Here is a 16903-nt window from a genome sequence, read left to right as displayed (position 1 = left end):
GTCACATCCTTTTTCACCATGGCGGCTGATTTAACTCCGAGGTTTAGACGATTGAACAGTCAAACACGGAGCCTTCGTGAAAATGTTCAACCAGGTGAGAAATTGACATGAACATCCTTAGGTTATAAACCGTAACATGCTTTCAACTTTTTGTTTTCATATCCAAAAATACAGCCAGCGTATACAAAGCTGTGTTAGCTCATCTAGCTAGCCTAGCTAGTTAACGTCGTTAGTTAAACTGCAAACCAAGCCATTATAAACACATTACATTCTAACTTAGCTAGCTACATGTCATGTTTTTATGGCTTATGGCCACAACCCTTATCTTTTACACAAATGTGAGTAAACTTAAGTTAAACGACCATACTAGAGGCGTGTTATTAATATTGAAGTGAAGGGTAGTTAACTAACTAGATTCAGCAATGTGACGACATCCCACAAAAATCAACAACCCCCAACAAAAAAACCTGAACTGACAAGAGCCACTGTGCTAACAGTGGCTGTCTTGGCAGATTTGAACTCTGTCGTGGTGTTTTTATTTTGCATGCAGCCGCCATACTGTTGATGAAATATGACTGAGTCTACTACCTGAATGTGTCATCACATAGGATTCTCTGGGCCCTTCCACGCTACACAGCTGTGGCACAACATCATCCAGGCGCTGCATACACAGGTGGAGGTGCGACGACGACGGCGCCACCTGTGTGTGCACCCTGACTGCTTCACAGGCTCGGATGCAGTAGACACTGTGCTCAGCTACTTGATGCAGAACGTCTTCTTCTGTGCCAGCGAGGTGTCACGCCTCAAGGCCGCCAGGCTCTGCCAGGCGCTCATGGAGGCCAAGGTGTTTGAGGCGGTGGGCACCAAGCTGTTCCGCCGGGACAAGGAGGCCACTTTCGAGGACACGAGCTGCAGCCTCTACCGTTTCCAGGACTCCGGCTCAGCCAGGAAGGCTGGGAAGGATGGGGACACAGAGAACATGGCCCCCGAGGACTTAGTGAGGAAGAGGAAGAAAGGCTCTAGGTTTGTCTGAGTCACAAACATGCACACACATACATTCTTATTCTTTTGGTTTCTCTCTCACACACACAGTTTTACTATACCACACTACATCATTACTGCTCTCTCTCTGCAGACTGAGTGAGCTGAGGACCATCTCCAACCCCCTGGCGCTGGGCCCCTCAGACCGGAGGGTGGAGAGGCTGCTGAAGATCATCAACCTGCAGCCCTCCCTCCCTAAAGCCATTACCAAAGCCCCCACCACCATCTTCCTTTCAAAGACAGGTGAGATGACAAAGCCTGGCTGTCTCCACCTGGCCATGTTGGAAATTACTATATTGGAAAAGTTAATGTTCTTTTCTTTTTTCCTGTTTCTTTTCCATTCTGTATCCCTCCCTTTCTGTCTCGTCCTCACTTTTTTCTTTCCCACTCTTGCTTGTCATTCTACCCCCCTCTCTCCCTTCTCCTCTGTCCTCAGTGGTGGAGGAGGTGTGGAAGCAGCAGACGTTGCTTCAGCTGCTGCAGACGGTGGAGCTACCCGTGCTGGACTGCATCCTGGCGAGTCCGACCCGGGGGACCCAGCCCCGCCCCCAGGCTGCCGCCCTGCAGCTGCTGCAGAGCCACCACCAGGACCTGGTCATCTCCAACACCTGCCTGGACCGTGAGCTGCCCCAGACCCTCAACCTTCCTGAGTTAGTACCTAACCAGCCGCCATATGATTTAATGGAAAAGATACTAGGAATTGTAAGCAGTATTTTGTTGGTCAAAACCAGGGATTGGAACCGGTTTATGGAACAGAACACTGAAAAAGTCATTTGAGGAACGGAAACTGAACTTGGAATGAAAGTGATCTCGTGTTCCGGAACAGAAACATTATTTTCAAATCTTTAGAATGGGTTAATGATGTTATTTTTGTTCCAAAAATATTCTTAATATCTAGTAAATAATTTGGTATAACGTTATAATGCTAGTAATAGCCTAAACACATTCCAGTTCATGTCATGATGTTCAGCGCTTCAAGCCAAGCTTGTCTCTCTCTTTCTCCCCCCACCGGTAATAGTGCAGGCGCGAGATGCGACTGAAATATCTGACCAATCAACATGTAAAGAACTAGCTTACGCTGCCATAGCAAGCTTCTCTATCAATGCTAATGTGTTGAGTAAATAATGAGCTATTTTGTAAAAAAAAAAACTGTTGATTTCACTGAATGAAAAGGAACAATCTGAACCGGTTCCGAACTTTTTCTGGTCGGAAAACTGAAACGGATCGAAAAAAGATGGGAATATTTATTTTGGTTCCAACCGCTGGCCAAAACATTAACAACCTACCATTAAATTATATTTAAGCTCTTTTGACATTAAAAGAAGGCCCTGAAGTTTGCTTCCTCTCCCTGTGACACTGTAGGCTGGACGCATGGCTGGTGGCAGCCGCTGACTGCCTGGAGCTCTTCCCTGACCAGCTGATCGTGTTGGCGGGGGAGCACCTCCTCCAGCAGGGCAGCACCACAGAGGGGGCAGAGAGGCTGAGCGGCCAGAAGAAACTGCTGTTTGACACCATGGCCAAGCACTACGGAGGCCAGGAGAGGTCCCCGCTGCTCACCGGACGCTACCTGGACATCCACACGGCCATACTGAACCTGTTGGGTGAGATTGGCTGGTTGAGGAATTATGGTGGGCTGTTGTGTGATATAGTGTTTTCATCATGTTAGAGTCCTGTGTCTGTACATGTCTCTTTGAAGTATACTCCCACCCACTCTCTCCCTATTTTTTTCCTCTTACTGTGTGTGTGTTCTCAGACTGTGGGAAGGTGGATGATGCTGTCAGGGCCTATCAGCTGTGTCTGCATCTGCTGGAGCCTGCTGGGAGAGATGAGCTGAGGAGGCTCCTGGCCTTCATGGCCGCGGCAGCCCATCCGGATGCATGCCGTCTGCACAAACAGGTAATCCCACACACACACCATTTGAAAACCATTGTTTCTCAAATAATGGGTCAGGGCCCAATGATAAATACTATATACATCAGTGGTGGGCCAATCATACCCTGCGATAGCGGCTGTGGGTGTAGGTTTTTGCTTCAGCCAAAGTGGTAACACTGGTGGTCCACTGTGTGACGGACCACTCTATGTCCAGACAGACAACAGGGCCCTGATCAGCAGGACATTTCTGAAGGCCATCGTGCAGAATAAAGAGCTATCTCGTACCCAGAGCGAGAGGCTGCTGCTGTTTCTGATGGACAACCACACTCAGCTCTTTAAGGTAGGCACCTGAAATCCCTGATCCTCTTCCCTGGCCCTCTTCTGACAGACCCTCGCCCGCAGTACTCCAATCCCAAAATAAACAAGTTTAGGGCTGCATTGTTGAACGGAAATAGTAGCTACAGAGGGAGGCTTTAAAATCAGGATTTGGTCACCGTGCCTTTTTAAAGTCGGGCATCTGAAGACTTAATACTGCACCCTATTCTCAAGAGTGTAATCTGTACTACAACATTGCCTGATGCATGTATATGATTTGTTTATGTGAATAAAGTAACCTTTAATCAACCCTTCTCTATCCATAATGGAAATAGACCCCCACATCGCTGATTGATGCTGTGAGGAGAACGCTGCAAATCCTGCAGCAAGGAAGAGATCCGAACAACATTGCGAGTGAGTTCAATCCAACTTGAGTACATTCAGCCCCACTTGATACATCATTTTAGGACTTAGTGATCTACAGTATATGCCCTTTTGTGCTTATGCTATTATCATAACAGTACTACATAAAATAGTGAGTCGTCCCTAATCTTCAGTAATGACATAAACCACCATCAGTGTCGTGTTCACTAGGCACGAAATGAAAGAGAACTGACAAACTACCAATGAGAAGCTAATTTCTGTTTTCCGTGATGCGTTCCCTAATAAATACACCCCTGTTTTGACTCCCTTCTCCTCATCCTGTGTTGCAGTGTTTACGTTCTGTCAGCAGGTGTCGCTGCAGCAGTATAAGGATCAGTGCGAGGTGGCCACCCTGGAGAGCCTGAAGCAGCTGATCAGGGACATCAGCCTGAGCAAGGCCCTGTCTGTCAAGGAGAGGAGAAGGCTGGTCAAGGAGTTCCAGAAGCACCATCCCATAGTCTTCCTCCAGCACTTCTCCTCCACTTTCTAGGGGGGAAAGGGAATGTAATGAGTGGTGGTAGACCCAATCCAAAATCAAACCTTACCCCCGCCATGCATTTGTGGATTGGATTAGTTACAAGCAATTCCAGGTGTAAGTGTTCCACTTACCAATCAGAGGGTAAGGTCATTCCAGGGCTATGTTCAGTTGCTAAATGTTCTTGAACATTACAGATTGAAGTGAGCCTATGTGATTCCTTATTCTACATGTCAGAGGCATGTTTGATCTACATAGCGTATTTATATCTGAATGTTCAATCCTTCTGAACGTGCCCCTGGTCTACACAAGGGCATACTACATAGGGGGTGGGCTTAGGGGTTGATTTTGGAATTGGGCAGTAGGGATCCTTGTCGCCTTAACAAGCGCGTTTGTTCTTCGTTATGCCAACATTTTCCACAGTGCTGGCAATAGTTTTGTCCCAAGACAGGATATACAGTAAGTTTTTGCCAGGTGATTATCAGGACTGTTTGTGCTTTACATGGGATCAAATTACTATTTTGATTTGATGTAGGCCTAGTTAGTGTTATCTTTTAGTGATGTTACTCTTACGAGGCTTTGCTTTTAAAGTGTTCTTATGACTCCGGCTTCAAGAATGCATTTGCACTAGTTTGTAGGCCATAGTATGTTAGTGGTATGATAGTAGCAATTGTTTTGTTCTAACAAGGAGATATGCACTTACCCAGGTGCCTCAAGGGTTTAGTTCTGGTGAATGAGAGCATTCTCTGCTTTCCGTAGCTGATGCCTGTCAGGAAAACCTTTGATTTTGTTGAAATCGACACAGGGGAATGTGTAATGTTGGTGAAACATTTATCTAAAACTAACAGGCATAGGATCTAACTGAATTTATTCAGGGCTGGTTTTGGTATCAAGTATCTAGTTTTCTCAGGTAGATTTATATTTAGGTACTGTAAATAGAAGTTTAGGCTGGATATTAAGCTTGAACAGGAATCTCTAGACGAATAAGCATTACACTTTATTTCTATACCTTAAATGAAATTTAACACACCTATTGTGTTGACAGTCTTAACAAATGACGTATTGTTTTGGATTTCGTTGACTGCATCTTATAACTGGTAAGGGAATAACGCTGGTAAATGTAACACTACTTTTATATCTGTACATTTTCTGTTGGGGACAAATGGAATTATTTGAAATGGTATTCATTTAGTTATTTGTGGAACTGTTTCCCACTGCTGTCAAGAACCTATTTCATATCTGTTAATCACATAGTTGACACTAACTATTCTATTGGATTGTAATAGGCTTTGATTGCATGGGTTTGCAAGTTTAATCATAAGGTGGAATGTTTAAAATGCAGCCAAAAGTTTTTACTTTTGTAGTTTGTTGGTGGTCTTACAAATGAATGCTTTGTCTCAAATAAGTGCCATGTTTTTAGCCTAACTTGAAGTCTGAGTGAATTAACTTATTGAAATGAGTGTAAATCATACAATCCAGGGGTGTGAAAATTAATTTATATTGGACAAATTCAAATGGGTCCCTGTTTGTTTCTGTTTTCCTCTGTGTGGTTCCTAGTGAATATACCCCAGGTTACTTTTTGTGAGTATTACATTGTTAATTAAGTTGTTGCATCATTGGTATAACGTTTTAAATTCTAGAGCATTTTCTGTACTGCTGCTGTATGTTGCTGCCTAGTTTTTAGCTTTACATATCTTAGTCAACAGAATAGTACATATGATCTGTAAAGTTGCCGATTCAGGTTTTATAGTTAATACGTTGAATTGTTTTGAAATGCACTTTGTTGAAAAACTATTAAATACAGTACAATAAGACTTTCATTAAACATCATTGGAAGTTCCAGTTCTCATTTGAGCAACCATTGGACATATAGATATGCATGAAATATACAATATTCAAACACTATACAGAAGGGTGTAATCACTTGTCTGGTATAATCATGAGCAGTGCTCCTAAATGAATAGAAAGGGCACTTATCTGATAGAGTAGCCGGAAGTGACGTTTACAGTAAGTGGCAAGCTAGCTTAGCAAAGAAGTCAACCAGAAATTTGGACTGGAAGAGATGGAAGTTGTGTACCACAGCCATCACTGACAGCTGTTTTCCAATTTAAACAGTACTTGGAATCATAAAACCACTGACATTCCCTTCGTGACACAGGTAAGCTTGATATAGTTTGAGTCATACCCAGAAACGCAACACGGCATTTCAACAAACGTCAAAAGTGACGTCTCCCTTTAACTAGTTTCCTACCTAGCCTACTGCTATGCGATAGCTAACTAGCTATCCATGCCAGGTTATACGGCTAGCTAACTGGGTAGCCATATTAACAAAAACCCGTTAAACAGGACAGGTATTGGTTTCGCCAATACGTTAGCTAGCTGGAAGATAATCGTAGCTAGATACATGGTGTAGTAAGCTCTAACCCTGTCACACAATCGCGTTCCTTCCGCAATTGCTGAACTGGCCGTCGGCAGACTCACTGGTATGGATAGCCTATCATAGAAGCCAGCTAACGTTAACTAGCTGCTTGTGTTTGTTCAGCTACCCTACCCGGGTCACGTGACCTGGCTACTTAGTTAGCTACACAGACGGTGAGGTGACGAGGGGAAAGTCTCTGTGATTGGCACATTCACATTTCCAGTGGGAAATAAATTCAACCAATTGTAACAAGTAGTTAAGTTGAATTCACGTTTATGATCATAAGGTCCACATTGAAGTGGAGTGTTAAATGTAGCCTAACTTATACAATATCCAGAGAGAGTGAGGTACTTTGGATATATCATATTCCAACATTGCATTGCATTGCATTTAGCTTAGGATATACAGTAGTTAGGTCTCCAAGCTGGCAGACATATTTTGGTCTAATTCATACATTCATTCAGCTCTATTTCAATATCTGTCATCAATGTGAGGATCTCAATAGCAAGGCGAGATTCTGGAAATGGAAATACTCTTTATTGAAATGACACGACTGCATTCAGGAATAATATTGTGTAAATCTTTTCACAGCAGACAGACGTAGACTTTGATACTTTTTAGGCAACATCAATCTTGATTCAGGATGTCTCTGCTGTAACCAAGAAGCTTGATCTTGACATCTAGCCACTTAGATAGCAAGTTAGAAAACAAAATGCATAGCAGGAGAGCCCTGAGCTGGATATCATTTATTTCATACGTCTTACATTTCTTGTAGTTATATTTAACTTCTAGTTAGTTATAAGCAGTGGCGTAGCCCACACATTTAGTTTGGGACAGAATTTTCAGTTCATTGTTATGGCAACCGATGTGTGAATCATTGCTTTTTTTCTAGTGTGTGTTCCACAGTTTTTTGGACATGATGGATTAGGCAGTAATGAGAGACAGAAAGTTAGTCACACACACAGTGGGGAAGAAGTTGATTAAGTAATGGGTTTTATGGACCGGTTGGTTTCCTCCCTGCTCAAGATTAAAACCCTTGGTTCTGTCCACGTCCAGCAGTGTCCACTGACTCAATTATGGCTGTTGGCAATGACATCAGCACCAAGCCCAGGTGTTGAGGAGAGCAATGACGTTATACCCTGCCTGCAAGAGACCGACTCAGACAGATAGAGGCGTAAGACAGTGACTCAATAAGGTTTATAATTAGACATGGGGTCAATGGCTTCCTCACTAGTCTGTTTGGCGTGTGAACCCACATCTCCAGTATGTGTCCCAAATGGCACCCTATTCCCTATATAGTGCACTACTTTTGTCCAGGTTTTAGTGCACTAAATGGGGAATAGGGTGCCATTTGAGACGTACTGCTTGATATGCTAATAGGATATTATGTCTGAATGTGTTCATTCACTTTGATTCTATTGTTGTCGTGCCGGAGTTTGGACAGCGCTTGTCGGGATTTGTCAGACGCGACTGCAGACAATGCATACTAATAATACAGAGATATTGACTCCTGTTCGGATCTGTTTCTCTCACTTCTAAGTTACTGATTTAGGAGATTTGTTGGGGTTTGTGTAATCACACTTGCCCACTGTGTGTACTCTGTAGTACTGTGTGTGTGTGTGTGGTACACATCAGAGACATCGATAGCTCTGTCTACAGCCAGCACAGGACACTTTAATGTGCAACATTTTGTGATTTTGCTCTCGGTGGCAAGCTGTCAGTGTGTGTTGCTAATAGACTAGGTTTTTTCTCCATACGAAAGGGGTGTGTGCGTGTGTGTGTTTTCAGCCTTTTTTTCCCCGAATACCATATAGTTGTACCCTCTGTGACCTCTTTGTCTCTCTTCCCCCCCAGGGGTCAAAGGTCAGGCTGAGTCACCATGGAGTCCATGCTGAACAAGCTCAAGAGCACCGTCACCAAGGTGACGGCCGACATGACCAGCGCTGTCATGGGAAACCCGGTGACGCGTGAATTTGAAGTGGGCCGCCACATCGCCAGCGGCGGGCCCGGCATGTGCTGGAGGATCTACAACGGAACCAAGAAGTCAACCAAACAGGTGAGGCTGCCTGGGGGCTTCATGGACTGTTCTATACTTAACTAGAACAATGTCTCCCAACCCAGTCCTTGGGCAGCCTGAGAACTTACACATTTGTTTTCCACAATTTCTTCAAAGGATAGATGGGACTCATTTTACCATCTCCAACTGACACAAACTGTCAGTGTTTGTCCTGATGCAGATGGTAATTCCTGTCTTATTGTTTCTTCTTCCAGGAGGTGGCTGTGTTTGTGTTTGATAAGAAGATGGTGGATAAGTATCAGAAGTTTGACAAGGACCAGATCATTGAGTCTCTGAAGAGAGGTGTGCAGCAGCTCACCAGACTGCGTCACCCTCGTCTGCTCACTGTCCAGCACCCACTGGAAGAGTCGAGGTGGGTTAAGCTTACCGTCTGCTTCCCAGTCCAAACAGTTTGCGCGTATATTCTGACTACATTTTGTGACATTTTTGTTTGTTTTGGTGTTCTGCAGGATTTTTTGGGGCTGATCGAGCACACCATTTTTTTCTTGAGGCTTGTCCAAGTTTGGTAGTTGAAGTTTACGCCCCATCGTCTGTGATTGGTCAACAGTAGGGATTCTTCAATGAAGTGTTTGTAGTCATTCAACGACAGACTAATAATTTTCATGCAAATTCTTTCACTTCAGAAATATCAAATCAAATCAAGTTTATTTTATATAGCCCTTCGTACATCAGCTAATATCTCGAAGTGCTGTACAGAAACCCAGCCTAAAACCCTAAAACCCCAAACAGCAAGCAATGCAGGTGTAGAAGCACGGTGGCTAGGAAAAACTCCCTAGAAAGGCCAAAACCTAGGAAGAAACCTAGAGAGGAACCAGGCTATGAGGGGTGGCCAGTCCTCTTCTGGCTGTGCCGGGTGGAGATTATAACAGAACATGGCCAAGATGTTCAAAATGTTCATAAGTGACAAGCATGGTCAAATAATAATCAGGAATAAATGTCAGTTGGCTTTTCATAGCCGATCATTAAGAGTTGAAAACAGCAGGTCCGGGACAGGTAGGGGTTCCATAACCGCAGGCAGAACAGTTGAAACTGGAATAGCAGCAAGGCAAGGTGGACTGGGGACAGCAAGGAGTCATCATGCCCGGTAGTCCTGACGTATGGTCCTAGGGCTCAGGTCCTCCGAGAGAGAAAGAAAGAGAGAAGGAGAGAATTAGAGAGAGCCAAGATTTTCAAAATGTTCATAAATGACAAGCATGGTCAAATAATAATCAGGAATAAATGTCAGTTGGCTTTTCATAGCCGATCATTAAGAGTTGAAAGCAGCAGGTCTGGGACAGGTAGGGGTTCCATAACCGCAGGCAGAACAGTTGAAACTGGAATAGCAGCAAGGCCAGGTGGACTGGGGACAGCAAGGAATCATCATGCCCGGTAGTCCTGACGTATGGTCCTAGGGCTCAGGTCCTCCGAAAGAGAGAAGGAGAGAATTAGAGAGAGCATACTTAAATTCACACAGGACACTGAATAAGACAGGAGAAGTACTTCAGATATAACCAACTGACCCTAGCCCCCCGACACATAAACTACTGCAGCATAAATACTGGAGGCTGAGACAGGAGGGAGAGAGAATACTGCACCAAACATCTTGGTTAGATGTAAAATTGTGAGACTAAGACCTCCTCTGCAAAAATTTCTAAATTATAATTACAGACCTCTTGAGTTACCTTAGATTAATTCAGACTATTTTAAGGATGTGTACTAGCTGCTACGGTGTCTCAAGAGGGACAAACGGTAATATTGCCACTTTTTTCTAGTTTGTCATGCATACACACAAGGAAGTCAATCATACACACCCATGCAAAAATGGATGCATACACACAACAGATGACGCATACACACATGCAGCAAGATATGATGAAAGGTTTTGGGCCTAGCTCTACAGACTTGGCACTGAATAATACATACACCTGCCAGAGGAAGTGGGAACAAGAGGTACTCACTCGGTCATTCTCTCTCTCTCTCTCTCTCTCTCTCTCTCTCTCTCTCTCTCTCTCTCTCTCTCTCTCTCTCTCTCTCTCTGTCTCTGTCTCTGTCTCTGTCTCTGTCTCTGTCTCTGTCTCTCTCTCTCTATTTCTCTCTCTCTCTCTCTATTTCTCTATTTCTCTCTCTATTTCTCTATTTCTCTCTCTCTCTATTTCTCTCTCTCTCTCTCTCTCTCTCTCTCTATTTCTCTCTCTCTCTCTCTCTCTATTTCTCTCTCTCTCTCTCTCTATTTCTCTCTCTATCTCTCTCTCTCTATTTCTCTCTCTCTCTCTCTCTCTCTATTTCCTTCTCTCTCTCTCTCTCTCTCTCTATTTCCTTCTCTCTCTCTCTCTCTCTATTTCCTTCTCTCTCTCTCTCTCTCTCTTTCCTTCTCTCTCTCTCTCTCTCAAAATTCAAATTCAAATTCAAGCTGCTTTATTGGCATGAAAAACATTGTGTCAATATTGCCAAAGCAACAATGTATACAATATACATTGTAATAAAATTATAAACAATGACAAATAATAATATAGAATGGCAGTAAATAATAATACAAAATTAAATATAAAAATAGTAACAATAAAATGGTAACAGTCAATAATCGAATGTAATGTAATAAAAAAATGAAACTATAACTAACTTATAACTAAATAACGGTCATCTTCACCATTACACTGGTACTACAACTACTATCATCATTACCACTACTACCACCACCACCATCATTAAACTGCTATCATTACCATTACCACCCATACCATTACTACTTGGAATGATAAACAACAACAATAATAGTAATAACAATAACAGTAATAACAATAACAGTCATAATAAGTAACAGTCATAATACTGCTTACTATGCAGATGTTATTATTCAGTGTCCCTCAGGCTATGGCAGGCAAATACATATTTGGCTGCAAGAGGAGCCATTGCTCCTTCGCCCATGAGTATTTTTAGTTTTTCCTCTGGGTTTAATAAGTTAAAATTTGGAATAAATGTTGACATTTCTGTGAATAATGAATCTCTTGGTGAGGAATATTTATCACAGTAAAGGAGAAAGTGCATCTCTGTTTCTACATCCCCTGTCGTGCAGTGACCACATACACGCTCCTCTTTGGGTAGCCATGTCTTTTTATGTCTGCCGGTTTCTATTGCCAATCGGTGGTCACTCAGCCTGTACTTGGTAAGGATCTGTCTCTGCTTCGTATCTCTGACAGAGTAGAGATATTCAGCCAATTCATATTCTCTGTTTAGGGTCAGATAGCAATTTAGTCGGCTTTGGGATTTTGTTTCGTTTTTCCAATGTTGTATATATGAGTCCTTTGATTGGTTCATGATTTTGTTTATTGGAATTCTTTCTTTTGAAGCAGTGCTGGTGTCAGCTTGGTTGGTGAGGTCCAACACCAGCTGACTGAGAGGGCTCGTTTCTGGGCTCAGCTCTTGGGTTTGAAGTGCTTTAAATTGCAGACTCGAATTTGGACTTGAATTTAGATGTAGCCAAAATTTTAATGATCTTTTCTGTATTTTCATTATTACTGGAAAGCGGCCCAATTCTGCCCTACATGCATTAGTTGGTGTATTTCTCTGGACTTGTAGGATTTTCCGACAGAATTCTGCATGTAGGGCTTCAATTGGATGTTTGTCCCACATTTTAAAGTCCAGTTTATTGAGTGGCCCCCAAACCTCACTTCCGTAAAGAGCTATTGGTAGGATTACACTGTCAAATATTTTAGTCCAAACTCTAATTGGGATGTTGATTTTGAATAATTTCATTTTTATTGCATACAATGCTCTGCGGGCTTTTTCTTTGAGTGCATTCACTGCCCTATTAAAGTTTCCCGATGCAGATATGGTCAGACCAAGGTAGGTGTAATTTTTTGTGTGTTCAATCATGGTGTTGTTCAGGGTGAATTTATATTTGTGTTTCTGACATCTGTTTTGTTTTTGGAAAATCATGATTTTAGTTTTTGGGAAATTTACTGCCAGGAACCAATTATGGCAATATTGCTCTAGAATATTAATGTTCTGTTGAAGACCTTCTTTGGTTGGTGATAGAAGTACCAAGTCATCAGCATATAGCAGGTATTTCACCTCTGTGTCAAATAGTGTGAGTCCTGGGGCTGGAGAATTGTCCAACATGTCTGCTAATTCATTGATATAAATGTTGAAAAGATTTGGACTCAAACTACAGCCTTGTCTCACACCTCGACATTGTGAAAAGAATTCTGTTCTTTGGTTTTTGATTTTTATTGCACACTTGTTTTCTGTGTACATACATTTTATTAAGTCATACACCTTACCACCAAGCCCACTTTGGAGAATTTTGTAGAATAGCCCTTCGTGCCAAATAGAATCAAATGCTTTTTTAAAGTCAATAAAGCAAGCAAAGATTTTGTACTCTTTTTTTTGGTGGACGTGTTTATTAATTAGTGTGTGTAAGGTGTATATATGGTCAGTAGTGCGATGGTTAGGGAGAAAGCCAATTTGACATTTAGTTATTACATTTTTTTCTTGAAGAAAGGTTTGAATTCTTGAATTCAAAATGCTACAGAAAACCTTTCCCAAGTTACTGTTTACACAAATTCCCCTGTAATTATTGGGGTCTGATGTGTCTCCACTTTTGTGGATAGGGGAGATGAGCCCCTGGTTCCAGACATCAGGGAAGCAGCCAGAAGTTAAAACCATGTTGAACAATTTAAGCACAGCATTTTGCAACTCAGGTGTGCTGTTTTCCAGCATTTCATTTCTGATGTTGTCTAGACCACAAGCCTTCTTTGATTTAATAGATTTGAGCTTTTCATTTAGTTCTTGTTGGGTTATTGGGTAATCTAATGGATTTTGGTTGTTTTTAATGACTGATTCAAGGATGTTCAATTTTTCTTTAATTTCTAATTGGTTCTGTTTTAAGTCTTTTTGTGGGATGTTTTTGTATAGATTATCAAAATAAGTTTTCCAAATTCCTACATCTTGTATGGCTAAATCTTGTGGCTTTGTTGTGCTTAAATTGTTCCACATGTCCCAGAACTGATTTTGGTCAATTGCGTTTTCAATTTCATCAAGTGTCTTGTTGGTATAATTCAGTTTCTTGCGTTTCAGTGTATGTTTATACTGTTTCAGAGTTTCAAAGTATTCATATCGTAGCTCTGGGTTGTTTTGCTGCTTATGTTTTTTGTTTGACATTTGTCTTAGGTGTTTTCTAATTGTTTTACATTCATTATCAAACCATTTGTCTGAAACATTTTTTTTTTTTTTTCTGATGTTGCATTTCTTTGGTTTTCTCAAATTTGCTTTCGATGCTGCTTTTTGGAATATGCAGTTGATGTTTAGAGTAGCCGAATTGACACCATCTTTATTGTTTTGGTATTGTGAGTTATTGAAAAACTGTATAGAGTTCATCATTTCATTTGAGTTCAATGTTTCAATGAATCTCTCTGCACTGTTTGGAGCCCATCTGTACGATTGGTTTATGTTGTAGAGTTTATTGGGCAGTTTTTTTGAATGAATATTGCCGGTTAATTTCTTCAAAAACACGTTGATCTGACTGTGATCTGACAATGGTGTCTGTGGTCTGACAGTGAATGCACTAATGGAGGAGGGGTCAATGTCCGTGATGGCATAATCGACTACACTTGTCCCAAGAGCTGAGCAGTAAGTAAACTGACCTAAAGAGTCCCCTCTGATTCTACCATTAAGCATGTACAGGCCTAAGGCTCGACAGAGATGCACTAACTCCTTCCCATTTTTGTTCAGTATTTGGTCAGGACTGTTTCTATTATTTATAATAGGGCTACTGTACAAGGAGGGGTGACCAAATATGTGGTGGTTACCTCCCGCATCAGTGTAGTCAGGCTCAGAACCTGTTCTTGCATTGAAATCTCCACAAAGAAGCACTTTACCCTCTGCCTGAAATGTAATGATTTCTGTATGGAGATTGTCAAAAAACTGATCATCATAATATGGTGAATCTGAAGGAGGAGCATAAGCTGCACATATGTACACGTCATTATCACAATAGATTGTACCTTTGTTAAGTTTTAGCCAAATGTGACTGGTACCTTTTTTCATTTCATTTAGTGCCAAGTCCTGCTTATGCCAAATGATGATTCCACCTGAGTCTCGGCCCCGTTTAACATTTTTATGTTTGATTGATGGTAGTAAACTTTCTCTATAGCCTGAGGGACACTGAGTATCTATGTCTCCACGACACCATGTTTCCAGTAGGATTATGATGTCCTGTCCTTTGATGTTTTTAATAAATTCTGGATTTGTTGTTTTATAACCAAAATGTGAAGAGTAAAGTCCCTGGATATTCCAAGAGCTGATAGTTAATGATCTCATTTATAATAAGTGATATTCACTGGTTTGAGTAAAGTACATTGAAAACAATACAAAATAATATATATATATATATATACACATACATACATATATATATACATATACACACATACATACACACACACACACACACATACATACATACATACATACATACATACATACACACACCATTATATATAAATATTATTATTATACCGGTGCCAATAAAATTAAGAATAGTTGTAAACAAATTAATAAGAATGGAATAAGACTGCACAAAAAATAAGTACAATGCAATCTGCAACCCTGTGTGTGTGTGTGTGCGCGTGCGTATGTGTGCGTGTGTGTGCGTGCCCGTCTAGCTCAGTAGTCTGCATATTAGATGCAGTAGTTGGCGCACCTCTCCTATCTCTGACTGTTCTAGGTGTCTTTTGCCAGAGGTTACCTCAGCATATGTAGGCTGATGATCTGAATGATACATGGTGTGGACTGCATCATGTGGTGTACTTCTCTGAAGGACAGTGTTCTGTCCGACCCTGGAGTAGTGGTCAGAGCTGTGTTGTGATGGGCCAGGTCCAGTAGAGATGTGTTGTGACGGGCCAGGTCCAGTAGAGCTGTGTTGTGATGGGCCAGGTCCAGTTGAGATGTGTTGTGATGGGCCTGGTCTAGTAGAGCTGTGTTGTGATGGGCCTGGTCCAGTAGAGCTGTGTTCTGATGGGCCTGGTCTAGTAGAGCTGTGTTGTGATGGGCCTGGTCCAGTAGAGCTGTGTTGTGATGGGCCTGGTCTAGTAGAGCTGTGTTGTGAAGGCCCTGGTCTAGTAGAGCTGTGTTGTGATGGGCCGGGTCTAGTCGTGCTGTCCTGAGGCGGGTCTGGTCTCGTAAATCTGTGTTGTGATGGGCCTGGTCTAGTAGAGCTGTGTTGTGTTGGGCCTGGTCTAGTCGTGTTGTCCTGATGCGGGTCTGGTCTCGTAAATCTGTGTTGTGATGGGCCTGGTCTAGTAGAGCTGTGTTGTGAAGGCCCTGGTCTCGTAAATCTGTGTTGTGTTGGGCCTGGTCTAGTAGAGCTGTGCTGTAATAAGCCGTGTCTGGCTCTTTTCTCCTGGGGATGGTGGAGGTACTGTTGTTTCAGAAGGTGGGGCGGGGGACCTCTGTTGCTGGGGTGATGGGTGTGTGGGTCCCTGTCAAGTGTTGCATCTTTTAGGTCCTTGGCAAAGGTTCTGACACTGTCCTGATCAAGATGTACATTATCGTATAAGTGTTGACATGTCAGAGTGGGGTGGTGAGCCGTTCTGACGTTGAGTAGTGTGGCACAGTCCACAGTGATCTGTTGATTTATTTTGTCGATCAACTGTCCTGGGAAGTCTTTTCTTGGTAGGAGGGTGGACACAACTATATTGGTTGTTGGGAACACAGCCTGTGCCCGTTCTGCCACTCTTCTCACTGCCCCAGATACATCTTCACCTTTGGCATGAAGGTCGTTTGTGCCAGTGTGGATGATGATGTTGTCGAGGGTGTCAATCCTGGTCTGACTGAGTAGCTGCATTGCACTGTCAGTTGTAGGACACCAGAACTTATACACCTGGTGTCTAGGGAATAATCTTTCCTGGACTAAGAACTTCCCATTTGAATCAATAAGGATTGCAGTTGTGGGTGACTGTCTGGCTGGAGCAGACTGGGAGACTGGTATTCTGACCTGGGCTGGAGCAGACTGGGAGGCTGGTATTCTGACCTTGGCTGGAGCACACTGTGTTGGAGCAGACTGAGAGGCTGGTTGGCTGACCTGGGCTGGAGCAGACTGAGAGGCTGGTAGGTTGACCTGGGCTGGAGCACACTGTGCTGGAGCAGACTGGGAGACTGGTATTCTGACCTGTGCTGGAGCAGACTGGGAGACTGGTATTCTGACCTGTGCTGGAGCAGACTGGGAGACTGGTATTCTGACCTGGGCTGGAGCACACTGTGTTGGAGCAGACTGAGAGGCTGGTTGGCTGACCTGGGCTGGAGC

At 42.7% G+C, this 16903-nt stretch overlaps 2 protein-coding genes across 2 annotated transcripts in view; both read left to right on the top strand.

Moving 5' to 3' along the window:
• Positions 1–18: 18 nt before the first annotated feature.
• LOC120031847 (DEP domain-containing protein 7-like) lies at positions 19–5971 on the top strand. Its single transcript, XM_038977667.1, has 9 exons — positions 19–94; positions 609–1023; positions 1136–1284; positions 1478–1691; positions 2404–2642; positions 2795–2937; positions 3128–3253; positions 3564–3642; positions 3942–5971. The coding sequence occupies exons 1-9, from the start codon at positions 19–21 to the stop codon at positions 4139–4141; spliced, it is 1641 nt and encodes a 546-aa protein (XP_038833595.1). The 3' UTR covers positions 4142–5971.
• Positions 5972–6144: 173 nt separating this feature from the next.
• Positions 6145–16903, top strand: part of LOC120031763 (SCY1-like protein 2) — a 32965-nt gene continuing 22206 nt past the window's right edge. The window contains exons 1-3 of the mRNA XM_038977565.1: positions 6145–6284; positions 8400–8601; positions 8817–8974. Coding sequence (XP_038833493.1) covers positions 8425–8601; positions 8817–8974 — 335 coding nt within the window. The 5' untranslated portion in view covers positions 6145–6284; positions 8400–8424. The remainder of the gene's footprint in view (positions 6285–8399; positions 8602–8816; positions 8975–16903) is intronic.

The sequence above is a fragment of the Salvelinus namaycush genome, chromosome 38 (genome assembly GCF_016432855.1).
Source record: "Salvelinus namaycush isolate Seneca chromosome 38, SaNama_1.0, whole genome shotgun sequence".
Classification (NCBI taxonomy): domain Eukaryota; kingdom Metazoa; phylum Chordata; class Actinopteri; order Salmoniformes; family Salmonidae; genus Salvelinus; species Salvelinus namaycush.
This window is presented reverse-complemented; position numbering and strand designations above follow the sequence as displayed.